The sequence below is a fragment of the Phaenicophaeus curvirostris genome, chromosome 2 (genome assembly GCF_032191515.1).
Source record: "Phaenicophaeus curvirostris isolate KB17595 chromosome 2, BPBGC_Pcur_1.0, whole genome shotgun sequence".
NCBI lineage: Eukaryota > Metazoa > Chordata > Aves > Cuculiformes > Cuculidae > Phaenicophaeus > Phaenicophaeus curvirostris.
In genome coordinates this window covers 34,954,130-34,967,161 of record NC_091393.1, presented here as the reverse complement: position 1 = coordinate 34,967,161, position 13,032 = coordinate 34,954,130, and the positions used below count along the sequence as shown (strand labels likewise).

Here is a 13,032-nt window from a genome sequence, read left to right as displayed (position 1 = left end):
ACACAGCAATTCTCCAGTCATTTAAATAAATAAATAAAATTAATCAGATGATAATTGCTTCTGAATTCAAAGCTACAGCAGACACTCTGGCCCAGAACATCAGAGAGCTGCACTGCTCCCGGCGCATTCATCACACCAGATTGCATAGGTCTTGCTGTCACTCAGGGAGCACCATAAAGCAGCTATAAGTAATAATAAACACAAGCAATTTGTATTCTTCCAGGAGCATCATCTTTGCAACTGTACTACAAATGCACAGTTTGGGAAAAGAAGGAAAAAAAAAACAAAAAAAAAAACAAAACCAGAACCTTGGAGTATCTATTTCCCTCCGGTTTTCTGCCCTTTCATTTCCACTTGATGTCCTGCTGTAAGCCTCCGTTCTGTGGCTGTCCAGTGCAGCCCTGAATTGCCAGAAAACAGCATCATTCCACCTCTACCTCTAGTATCAGTGATATAAGTACAACCATCCGCTATCTCTGAACTACGTCACCACTACAGTCTGCACCAAGTACAATGCAGTGTAATGAGGCTAACACCTACACTCACTTCTAAAGTATATATTTAATACAACAATCCAGTGTTGTTTTAAATACTAGCAAAACTGGGAAATTTTTCTAAAGTTTTGGTTTGTTTGGTTTTTAGCCTTTTAGAAAACTTCTTCCTTAGTGCTAGAAGTCCCAATGTGCCAATCCAAGGGAATCCAACAAAATGACCTGGTGACAGGGAATGAAACCTCACTGCTGCAGCTCACCCAGAACAACCTAATAGGGTTCACAGAGGCCCAGAGGCAAGTTCTGCTAAGTTCCCTTGCTTTGCTAGATTTCAGCTACAGAGATGCAGCTCTAGAGACTAATCGGGCAAGGTAGAGACCAACTGACTTAAAACCCCATGCAATCAAACTAGCTGAGTAGCTCCAAATATGCCTCCTGTGGATGCTTTGTGTTTTATTTGCACTGTTGATCAACTCAGGCAATGAATAATTTCTAATTACTTGTCAAGGTATACGTAAGCAAGTCTAAATATATGTTTATTTTTCCCCAAAAATTCATACATGTCTGTGTCCTCAGAATCCAGACAAAGTGACAGTTGGGTTTGTAACGGGACAAAATTTAATTACCTTTCAAGCCTCATTTTACCATCTCTGATGAGCGATGCACAAAAATGAACAGTCATAATGACAAAAAATATATTTGATTTTGAAACTACTCATAATGGAGAATCAATTCTTTAAAAAAATTAAAATCACCAGGGTCTTTGCTATTAACTTCAATGACAGTAGAGTGAGGTGACACATGAGCAGTAAAAAAAGCAAGGATCTTTTTAACACCACTATTTCTCAACGATACTGGGATAAAAACCAAGCCGTTCTCTTTCATAATTTATCTTACTTCTTACAATGATGGTGATCATTCCTAATGCCATCCTCCCATCAGCCAGGACATTATTACACAGTACTTTCTACACAGCAAGCCAAGAGGATGATCCTATCCTTAGCAAGCTGACAGTCAAAGCTGAGAAATGTTTTCTTCCACACTAAACCTCTCACATGGATGGACATCCACAGAACTATGACATCACCTTCCCTCAGACTCCTAAAAGACCTCTTTACACTGATGTCTAACACCCTGTCAGTCTAGATGATGGTGGCACGGGCCATGTGCTTCCTGAAGCCACTGCCCTGAAGGTGACTACAATTATTTCTCTGTTTCCATGTATTATCCCTTCTTTCAATTTCAATGGTAGACCCAGACTATGTGAGATAATTTTTCTCTATACGAATGTAGGGGCTAGGGGAAGCCCAGTTCTCAATTAAGTTTAGTAAAGGAAGGAAGTGAATTAACACGTAACCTGCACATGCAGAGCAGAAGCTCACTGAAAGATGCACAAGCTTCAACAGCTTAGTGGAATGAAGGGTGATGATTATAACCACGGTGCTTGAGAAAAGCAAGAATGTGGGACCTGATGTTGGAGCAGGAGAACAGAAGTAGTGACAAAGCAGGCTAGGGAGGAACCTGATGAAGTGAGAGATGACGGAGCTGCCAAAGCCCAGGGAGTATGAGATTTGAAGAGAAGAGTGGATGACCAGATGGAGGATGTGCAAGGAGCCGCAATTCCAAGCTTTTGCAGGAACAGGACAGTAGAGACACGCGTGCCTACTTTCAGACCCATTCTCCAAAAGGATGTGGAGGGTGTACAGAATGGTGGCTGCCACACTGAACCCACAGCTCTGCCAGAGGGCTGGGATGACGTGGAAGAATAGCGCACCAGGAAAGCCTTGCCCATCATCAATAAAATCCCAAGTCAGCAATCACACTGCTAAGCTGGGACTCTTGAGAGCAGAGCAAACCCCACTGAATCCAAAGGGAGTCCTACAGATGTCCATGGATTTCATCATGCAATTACAGCACCAAAGCCAAATTCACCCTGCTGGGGAGGCAATGCTGAATCTCCTGCAGGGAAACCAGGAGACTGAGCCCTGGTGCTGCTCAGAGTATATGGGCCAGCTTCAGAGCTGAGAAGACACGCACAGAAAATCCTGCCTCGTGTCTTTCTGTGCTCACACCGCCACGCCATGCTCAGCCTCCTGTGCATGCACCAAGCAGCCAGGCTCCTGGGGCTGCAGTGGAAACACCAATAACCTCTTGAGCCACCAGGCCACCCAGGCAGTCAGTTAACATCCTCCTGGAGCTGTATCTCCTGCACTTCTCCAGCTGACAGTGCAGCCACGCACCATCGCAGCTGCCTAACTGCCAAGGCATTCACTACGGCTGCAGCACAACTACCTCATCCCTGCCCAAGAAACTGGCCTCAAAATGCTCCAGCAGCCCCAACCACATGACACCACCAAGGACAGACGACAGTTCTTCTTTTGCCCCCTGCCAAGTCCCAAACCACTTATCACCGCTCCAGGGCAGTGTGCAATTTGCGTATTTTAACTGTGGGACCTCTCTACTCTTGTACTATAGAGAAATATCCTCCCGCCTGGAAGAGTCAGGACAACTATTACCCTCTTTGCTATTTTACTTGCATTTGCTTCCTGTTCATGGGAAAGCTGAAGAAGAATGTGTTGACTTGCCAGACTGTGGTTTCTTTCCTTTGTAAGACTAACTTATACGCTAGGCAGTAAAAATGTAATCACTTTTACTCCAGATTTAAGATTTATTTCATCGTAACAACACACCTACAGCTTGATTTTTCACATTGCAATACACCATTTTCCCAAATCTTCACTAATTATGCATTCCGAAGCAAGGTCAAACTTCTCTTTCCATCTCAGATCTCTTGCCTTTCCTTCTCTATGAATTTTATTCACAGGGGGCAAAGCCTGGCTTCACCAAATGGCAAACACGGAGGCGGGAAACAGAGGCGAGAATGAGTCTGTCAGACTCATTTTCTTCTAGGTTTTACTGCAGAATGTTTATTTCAGATCAGGGAGGAAGCACAGTGGCTCCATTCCACTTCCTTGCCTTCATAATCCACCCAGTGCAGAGCCCCACAAATTCACTTTTTGCTTTCACTGCACCAAGGAAATAAAAATGTTTCTATAGCCACAATACAAATTTGATTTTTTTTTTTTAACCGCCCTCACTTTCTTTGCTTATTTATGTTGTTGCTATATTGAACTTTATGGTCAGAGCTTCATGCTATCAGAAAGCAAAATTTCTTGATGCTTTTATTTCCTTTGTCCTTCCACATACGCATTTGGTTCTGTAATATCCGCTTAATTTGAATAAGCACTACTACTACGACGCACAGGCAGGTGAGTCTCCCTGCGCAGACAGCAAAACTCCCTTCTGCAGCCATCCCACAGAACTCCTTCCATGCAGACTCCACAAACCCCCCTCAGTCTCCTGAAATAGTACAATTGATAAACTCTGTCTGGTTTTACTCTTTCCCAAAGACATTTTTGCTTTTCAGGAAAGAAGGGAGGAGTTTCCTTGGAATCTTCGGAGTGCTCCAAGCAACCTGGCTCACTCCAGTCACAGCGCTAATACGTCTGCTTCACCGCTTTCTTCCTTCTGACAGTACTACTTTCCAGTGCCAAATGAGGAATATTAAAACACTAAACTGAAAGATCTTCTGATGCGTTTACTATTGAAGTATAACAGATGGGGCTGTCTTAAGCTCTAGGCACCAGGAACAAAGCCCAATTTTAGATACAAATTAGTTATTGAGAATATTTATAGATGGTAAATTCCTCGGGCACATGAAGCAGCCCTGTGAAAGTACTGCATAAAGCAATAATTGCTCATCTTTCAACTGACAGGCACACGCGGATACGTTGTCTTGCTTGTTCAGGAGAACTTCCAGAGCAACACAGTACTGGATATAACTCCACTACATTGCTGCTCCTCCTGAGCAGAACTGCTGCCTGGCAGCGGGACAGCAAACAAGGAGGGATGGATGGGGAAGCCATCACCGCGCCTTGACGAGTGCTTTCATCAGATAAACTGTAAAAAATATTTTAGTCTTTAAACAGTATCGGGTTCCCTGACTACAATAGCTTTGGATCTATTAGGGGTTCTGTTATTCACCAGCGAGTGGCACTGCACTGAATGAGGTATACAATGCGACCTCTGGAAATAAAAAAGGAAAGTATCATCTGAAGGAGAAAGGGGGTCAAAGGAAAACAATAATTAGAAAAAAGAAAGAGAAGCTGTGAAGGTCACAGCAAAACGAAACGGTTCCTCCTCAATATACTTTTCATTGAAATGTAATATCAGAAAACTGCGCAGAATCATGTACTTTTTGCACACAACATTGTATCAAATTAAAACTTGTTATAACCACCATGTACATTAGGTTAGCGATAACAAAAATGTAACTTAATATCTGGCATAAGGGAAGAGCAAGCAACCTGAATATCCACCCAGTCCCGTTAAAATCAAGCTGTGAAACTACTGCTGGAAGAGACCAAACCAAGCAGTTAGGTGTTGTGATCCTTCTCGAGTAAATATCTGGCTGTATCACACAGCAGATCTTGAAGGAAGTCTCTGTGATGAGGTAATTTTATTGCTCATTCATAGCGCCCTGCATTTGCTGTACTTAAAATAGACACTTGTGCCAATGGCCTTTTTATTACCCGAAGGGAGGGAAAAAAAAAAAATCACATATACACCAGTCCTTTTTCTTTCTGCTAGCAAAGGGAGGCAATTTGATCCAACGTGGGCTGAAACCTGAGTAGGTCACTGTACACCATGATAAAATTCCCTAATCCCTGAGCCAAATTTCCCTGAGGGGGCCCTCCTACTTCTCCTTCACTTTCCAAGCTGACTTTTCCATTCCCTCTCTCGTCTTTTCCTCCCCTTCATCTCTTTCATTTCCCCTACCTTAAAGCCTTGATATCTGATCCGCTGCTGATACTCGGGTTACAGTTTTTACAGCTTAGGCTGTCTATTGCTGTATACATTCCTTTCTTTCTGCTCTGCCGTGATTACTTACCAGAGCTTATTTTACACTGGTCCAGATGAAAGCAGTTCAGATGAAGGAAAACAGTCAGCCTGTTTGAACATTACAGATATGAACCTACACAAGGGCACATTGTGCTCCCTCTGTCATTTGGCTGCAAACATTTTGCACAGTGTAACCAATTTGTTGCATTATTATGTTCCCCAGGTTTATGAAGAACAGTAAAGAAAATGAGCAAATGAACAGCATGGAATTTTAACTTTCTCAAGCAGACAAAAATCCAAACAGGTTTTTAACTCGCCTTTTCCCCCCCTTCTCCTTCTTGGATGATGGCAGCCAACTATCCTACTAAAAACACATAGCACACACAGCATAGTTTACATTGAAAGGTGGCCTGTGTTTTGCGAAAGGGTCTGCCATTAGCTATCTCACCCTTGACCAGAAAACACATTGGTTCAAACTGCCGTTTCTATGTGCCTTTCATTTTCAAGTCAGCCAAAATCGACATTTCTAACCTTAAGCAGCTACCCGTAATTAAGAAAGAGAAACTCTCTAAATGCAGCTTAACGCCAGAGCTTAATACCAAAGCATTAGTTTAAAATTGTGTAATTTTTCTCCTTCACACAATGTTGTTTTTGTTTCTTCCTCACCCTTTCAAACAAACATCTGTTATACTGTAGAAGAACAACTATCTCCCAAACCGCTGAGTGTGCCTGCAGCCAAAGTAAACAAAACAAACCCAGAGGATCCAGCACAGTCAGCCTTTATATCCAGCCAGGATAACATTTCACATGTTTTGATTAAAATTAGCTAATTTGTAATTCTAGAACCTATGAAACTTAAAAGCTGCAATCCATATAGATGGCATTAGGCGATGCTCTGAGGGGCCAATGCTCGATAGGACAGACCTTTGCAGTCCTCAAAACTACGTGGGGTTACAATGAGCAGTGACTCTCGCTCTTCAGCGCCTGCACCGAGCCCTCTCCAAAAATAGGATGTGTCATATATCTCGCAAAGAATAATACCCTTCCTCGGGACTTGGAACTAGTGCAGTTTGTTTCCCAAGAGATGCACCAACACGTTATAGTGTTCATTCCCCCAATACTCCTCTTGTCCGCATTCCCAGTTAACGCGGCCACGCTCACTATGCAGGCAGATGGAACGCTTGCCTTAGGCAGGGAAGGGCACCAAACCCAAATCAGTGGTGTGCAAAAGAGGGGAGAGAGGGGGGGATTGTGCATTCCCGTTTAATTTTACGTGGGGAAATCAGCGCTCCAGAAAGCAAAGATATTATCGCTAGGCATCACGCATATTTATGTACCCGCCTATATAGTATATAACACTATGCGAACGTGTGACATTTTCCAGGCAGCCCTCCACTTACAATCAGCCTTTTAATAAATGACACATTCAAATTAAACGTCAGCAGCTTTCTCTCGCAACCAGACTCTGCCGTTTTAGTCACTTTATCCGCGTATTAACCAACAGCGGCAACAATAAGTTCAGCTTAAGTCTCGGGAATACCTCGTTCCCAACTTCGGGGAATTAGAGACGGAAAACAAACAGACAAGGAACGCACGTGAAAAATAAAAATTAAAAAAATTAAATAAAAAATGGAGCGGGTCAAGCCTGGAGCAGCGACCTAACGATAAGAGAAGTCCGGGAATACCTCGTTCCCAACTTCGGGGAATTAGAGACGGAAAACAAACAGACAAGGAACGCACGTGAAAAATAAAAATTAAAAAAATTAAATAAAAAATGGAGCGGGTCAAGCCTGGAGCAGCGACCTAACGATAAGAGAAGTCCTGAAATCAGGGTCTGGTGCGATCGCAGGCACCGTAACATCTGGAGCGGGCGCCGCGAGTGCCGCCCCCGGAGCGCAGCTGGGCTGGCACCGGCTCCCACCGGGCTCCCGGCGCGGAGAACGCTTCCCGGGAAAAGCGGGGAGGCACCGCGCGGCAGCGCCGGGAACAGGGAGCGGGGAGAGAGGCGGAGAGCCGCGGGGATGCTCGGACAATGTACCCGCACGGTTGCGGCGGGCTGGCGGAAAAATAAAAGGAGAGAAACGCGCGGCTTAAAAGAAGTCCCTTTCTTTCCTAACTTTAGGGATTCCCGGCTACCGGAGGGCTACGGAAAGGGAAAAAAAATATATATAAAAGCGTCAAACCGCTCATCGCCGGCGCGCCGGGAGGTGGAAAGCCCGGCGGGGGAGAGAGCGGTTTATTAAAAAAAATAATAATAAAAAATAAATCAAAGCTGTTCAATGAACAGGATTTGTAGCCTGTGAATTCGTCTCTGTTTTCAGCCCAGGAGGCGGAGTTGAGACACATTCAGTGCATCCTACAAAAAAAAAAAAATGACAAGAGCTCCTTTCTTATTCCGTTTGCAGGCGGTGAGGCGGGGGGGGACACCCTGCTCCCTTCCCCGTCGCGGGCACCCACCTTCATCTCCTCGTTGATCTCCCGCTTCACCGGGTGAGCGGGCTTCCTGCTCCTTTTATTTTCGGGAGGTCTCCCTTCTTTCTCCATTTCTGCCATTTTTTGCGCCTACTCGGTGGCGGAGATGAAATGGCTGCTGGTGCTCTGGGGGGGCCGGGCGGGGGGCGGCTGCTTTCAGCGGCGGCGGGCGGCGCCGCGGCGGGCCCGGGGGGAGCGCGGCGGCGGCGGCGGCGGGGGCGGCGGCGGGGGTCGCGGCCGCCCCGGCGAATCAGCCATCCCCTGCCTCGCCGCCCGCCTGCACGGGAGCGGCGCGGCGGGGCGAGCCGGCCCCGCGCCTGCTGCGGCGCTGCTGGCGGCGGGAGGCGGGGGACGGGGCCGGCTCCGCGCCGGGCGGGGCCTCGGCCCGCACCGAATCGGCCGCCGCCGCTTCGCCGGGGGAGGCGCGGGGCGCGGGGGGGAGCGGCGGGGCCGGGCGGGGCGGCCGGAGGGGGCGGGGCGCGCGGTAAAGCGCGGGGGGGGGGGGGGGCGGGCCGGGGGGGCGGGAGGCGGGAGGCTTGTGTCGCCCACCGGGAACGGGGGCTGCTGAAGGTGTCCCGCTGGGACTGGGGAATAGGGGTGTCCCCGCCGCTGGGATTGGGGAATGGGGGTGTCCCCCACCAGGATTGGAGAATTGGAGTGTCTCCGCTGGGATTGGGGAATCGGGGTGTCCCCGCCTCTGGGATTGGGGAATGGAGGTGTCCCTGCCGCTGGGATTAGGGGTAGGAGGAGGTGTCCCCGACGCCGGGATTGGGGAATGGGGGTGTCCCCACCAGGATTGGAGAATTGGAGTGTCCCCGCCGGGATTGGGGAATGGGGGAGCTTGTGTCCCCCGACGGGATGGGGGAGTGAGGGTGTCTCCGCCAGGACTGGGGATTGGAGGAGGTGTCCCCGACGCCGGGATTGGGGAATAGGGGTGTCCCCCACCAGGATTGGGGAATGGGGGTGTCTCCGCCGGGATTGGAGAATGGGGGGGGCTTGTGTCCCCCGACGGGATTGGGAAGTAGGAGGCCCCCGCCGCTGGGATTGGGGAATAGAGGTGTCCCTGCCGGGACTGGGGATTGAGGAATGGGGGTGTCACTGCCACCGGGATTGGGGAATGGGGGATGTCCCCGCTGGGATTCTGGAATGGGGGTGTCCCACCGGGATTGGGGAATGGGGGGGCCTGTCTACCTGCCAGGATTGGGGAATGAGGGGGGAATGTATGTCGGCCCCCCCCACCGCCGCTGCGACTGGGGAATGAGGGGGCCGGGGGAGGGGGTGTCCCCGGCCGGGATTAGAGGGGGAGTGTCCCCGTGCCCCTCCGGGATTGAGGAATGGGGGAGAGTGTGTCCCCCACCACTGAGACTGGGCATGGGGGAGGTCGCAGGGGCTGGGGAACGGTGAGAGGGAAGTGTGTCCCCCCCCAGGACTGGGGAAGCGGGGGTGGAGAAGATAGTGTGTCCATGTGCCCCCACAGCTGGGAATAGGGAAAGGGGGGTGGCGGGAGTTTGTCCCCCGCAGCAGGTTTGGTGACTCCTTCTTTTCTCTTTATGGGAGGCGAGGATGAATGGTTTGGTGGGGCAGGACGCGCTTCAGCAAGGAGGTGCTGGATTACAGTACAGATCGTGGGGATGCATTGATTATTCCTGGGTTGTGCTTTCCCGCTTCCTGGCAGTCCCCAATTGCTCGATACAGTACAGCACGGGACGGGGTGTCTGTTGTTCCACTAGTCTAAATTGTAATCGTACTGGGCTTCTCATTCATTATGAATTTAAAAAAGGCATTTAAAGAAGAAAAAAAAAAGAAAAGAAAAAAGAAAATAACCCACGGTTGAAAGATAAACTGAGTTCCATGTGGGTATGAGTAGGCTCCCCATAAAAAATCTCTGTTTAGCCTGTCAAAGATAAGTTCGTTTTGTGTGCTACAATGTCTAATTTACATTCTCTGTTTCTGAAGCTTTAAATCGCTGACATTTTTCAGAATGAAAAGTTGAGCGCAACTCCTTTGCTTGTTTCGTGACTAAAATGAGCCTTGCTTGCCTGCTTCGGATGGCAGAGCCGTTAGAGACACGGAGCACATTTTCCTCAGTGGCACTGAAAACAGGAACAACCTGCGATTTTGCGTAGTTTTAGCTGTTAGAGTGAGGAGCATTAGAAGGTGAGATAGCAACCACACCTCAGTCTGTAAAATCCTAGAGCCTGTTGTGAAGCGAAGGTGCTGCCACTACCCTCACTGCCTGAAAGAATCAGGCAGATGTTGGAGAAAAACACATTTGATCATTCATTTTCTCAGAGCAGGACCTCGAGGAGACCCAGCCCACGAGGAGGCTCTGCCAGCAGCGAGGAGCTGCAGGGGCAGTCATGCCATGGGCTCCATCCATTCTGCACAATCCTGGAATGCAAGACCTGTCCTCAGACTCTTCAGCAGCAAGCATGAGAAGAAACAGATTTGGTTTTTTTCTTCTGTTCAATATTTTAAAATATAGTCAGTTCTGAAACTTGGGGTAACTAACTTGTGACTCCACAGGTAACCTCCAAAGGAAGGCGCTTACTAAGGAAGTTTCCCTCCTCCTGTGCCCCGTCACCACCGCCAGTAACCTCATTTCTATGTTTTGTTCATTATATTCTATTATAAACCAATCCGTACAGTTGAGCTCTAATCAAGTACGGGAGGTATTTCCAGAATCTCACTGTATTCTCTCACATATTAGGATTAAGAGAGGCAATGCAAGGGGAAGGCTACACAATCTCCTGTAGCCTCAGAGATTTTTGAAACTTTTAGCTGGAAAAAGGAAGCTAACCTCAGATAGCTCTTCTGCTTTGAAAGGCCACCACCTTGCTTGTTGATACATGAAGGCTTTCTAATGAAAAAAGCAAAAATCATTCTTGTATTAGGGACATGTTACTAGTTTCTCTGTACAGCTGATAGCAGTTTCAACAAAAAGCCCCGAGAACTTCTGCTAAACAGAGTATTGCCTCAAATTATTCTTGCTTAGTGAAACATCTGAAGACTCTTTCTCAGGACTTACTGTATATATTATAATAAAGCACTGTTTTGCTGCATAAATTTAACAGATTGAGTTGATAACCTCACAATGGTTAATCCGGAACTCCCAGCTTAAGCAGTATTTCCTTTAATATTGGAAGGGACTTTAGGGAGTGTATCTGCAAGCCCAAGTTATGCAAATCAATGCCCTCATACTCATGGCATGAATGTTGGGGTTCTCCTATGCAGTGGCAGCAGCTGGACTCAATGAGGGGCCCAACTTGTGGGCCCCTTCCAGCTCAAGACATTCTATGAAATTGTTTTCAGCAGGTTACAGTGAGAAGATGAAAAAGAACGTCTTCAGGATCAAATCTCATGTCTTTCCAGTTTTCCTGACTAACCACTGAAGTTTTAGTTGTAAATTGAGGCACTTCCCACTGCTCTCACTACCACTTCTGAAACACTGATCCTCACCTCCTGATCAATAAAACCAGTGGCTTTCAGTTAGGGGTTTTTTTAAGCTGCACACTCCAAATATATTTGAACAGAGATGTGAACTTACGGCTGCTGACAATAGGCTCACTTTTCTCACCTAACTTCTAGTAAGCTCCTTAAAAACAGCCTACAGTCCCCCAGTACTCCGTCAACCACCAGATGAAAGCGACGTTCTTAGAGTATATCCTGTTTTCCTGAGTATCTAGTACAGCCTTTGGATGGATACAAAAGTTCTACCTCTCTGCATCCTAATAATATCTCTTCATCTGACAGCAGATTATTTCTGCAACTGTCACAATTCCTATTTTTCTGGAGCTGTTATTACCTTTACATATTGCATGTTATTATACTACATATTCCTGGGAAGTTGTTCTTCTAGTGATAGCATATGGAGGACCATCAACTGTCAACACAGAAGTTCATGCATTTAGAGCGCTCAGATGTTATCTGACACACATCGTAGATACTGAAGTAAGTTTTGGAAGCCGTCTAATTATTCTACTTGTTACTGGGGAGTGAATGACTAGCAAAAAAAAGAATGTTTTCAGGTTTTACTGGTAGCTCATGAACTCATAAGGAGAGGCAGAATATCAGAATCTATAAAAGCCACGAATTTGTCAGTCATACAATGGCATTGATCTGAACATCTCCAAAAAGTTATGAGAAAATAAATCTGGTATTTACATTACAGAGACCCTAACATTAAATACGTTTACTGAACTGTGACAGCACGTATTTCTTATGTGAAATCCTGTATTTTTGGTAAAGAAACCTGGTTCGACAGTATTCTATATGGATTCTGCAAACAGCTCCCTCTTCACCTGAATAGGGGTGCCTGATTGGATCAATAGGACTGCTCACATTTATTTTGCCAGATGGAGATACTGCGGTACATGATATCAGTAGTCAATTTTGATCCAAAAATGAAATCCTGATCCTGTGGAAATCAGTGAAGATTTTGCTCCTAAGTGTAACAACACCAAATTCCTTGAGAAATTTCTGAGGTGATTTTAAATCAATCTATTATATAGTGTGCACTGGAAAGTAAGAATCTCACGCTCTTAAAAAAATAAAGCTGTAGGGTTTTCAAAATATGTTTCCATTCTCTTTCAAAGCAAAAATACATTTTTTTTTCAATATGAAGGGGGGAAAAGTCTTCATACTACTGATTGTAACTCATCTCAAAAAGGAGTAGAAAGTGCCTGTCAGGCTTCCCATGATAAGTACATGCTCTAACCACAGTGCAATAGAGTAAGTTTCTCACTGTCTTGCTTGTTGAAGGGGTTGGGGTTGGTTGGGGTTATTTTGCCTCACTTTTTGGTTACTTTCAGAGCTGGGGAAAAATAAAACATGTAGCTGCCTTTCGGTAGTCACTAAGTCACCTGCAAGACTGAGGTTCAGCTCCCTGATGTATTTGAGTCGTGGCAAAAACCAATGTTTTCCTTCCCTTGACCATGCACATGTTTTACACCCCAGGCACTTTGCCAAGTTCTGTATTACTGTTCTATCACGGCTCCCTATTTCCAGCTCTGCTTTTGCATCTGGATTTTTGTGAGTGGGGTCATTTGGATTTGTGAAAATCAAATGTCGTTCAGAAAACAACAGGTGAAAATGAGTTGCCTTAAAATTGCCCCAGATTGAATTTATATTCTATTATTCATATTCCAATTTATTAGTATTTACATGT

General features: G+C 46.4%; 1 protein-coding gene across 3 annotated transcripts in view; it reads right to left on the bottom strand.

The window, feature by feature from the left end:
* The window catches only part of SOBP (sine oculis binding protein homolog), a 120,953-nt gene extending 112,950 nt beyond the window's left edge, over positions 1–8,003 (bottom strand). For 2 of the 3 annotated variants that reach the window (XM_069851680.1, XM_069851681.1), the window contains exon 1: positions 7,851–8,003. In XM_069851680.1, coding sequence (XP_069707781.1) covers positions 7,851–7,946 — 96 coding nt within the window. In that variant the 5' untranslated portion in view covers positions 7,947–8,003. Of the gene's footprint in view, positions 1–5,442; positions 5,690–7,850 lie in introns of those variants that run through there. The other variant, XM_069851682.1, reaches the window with a different exon arrangement.
* Between the last annotated feature and the right edge of the window lie 5,029 nt (positions 8,004–13,032).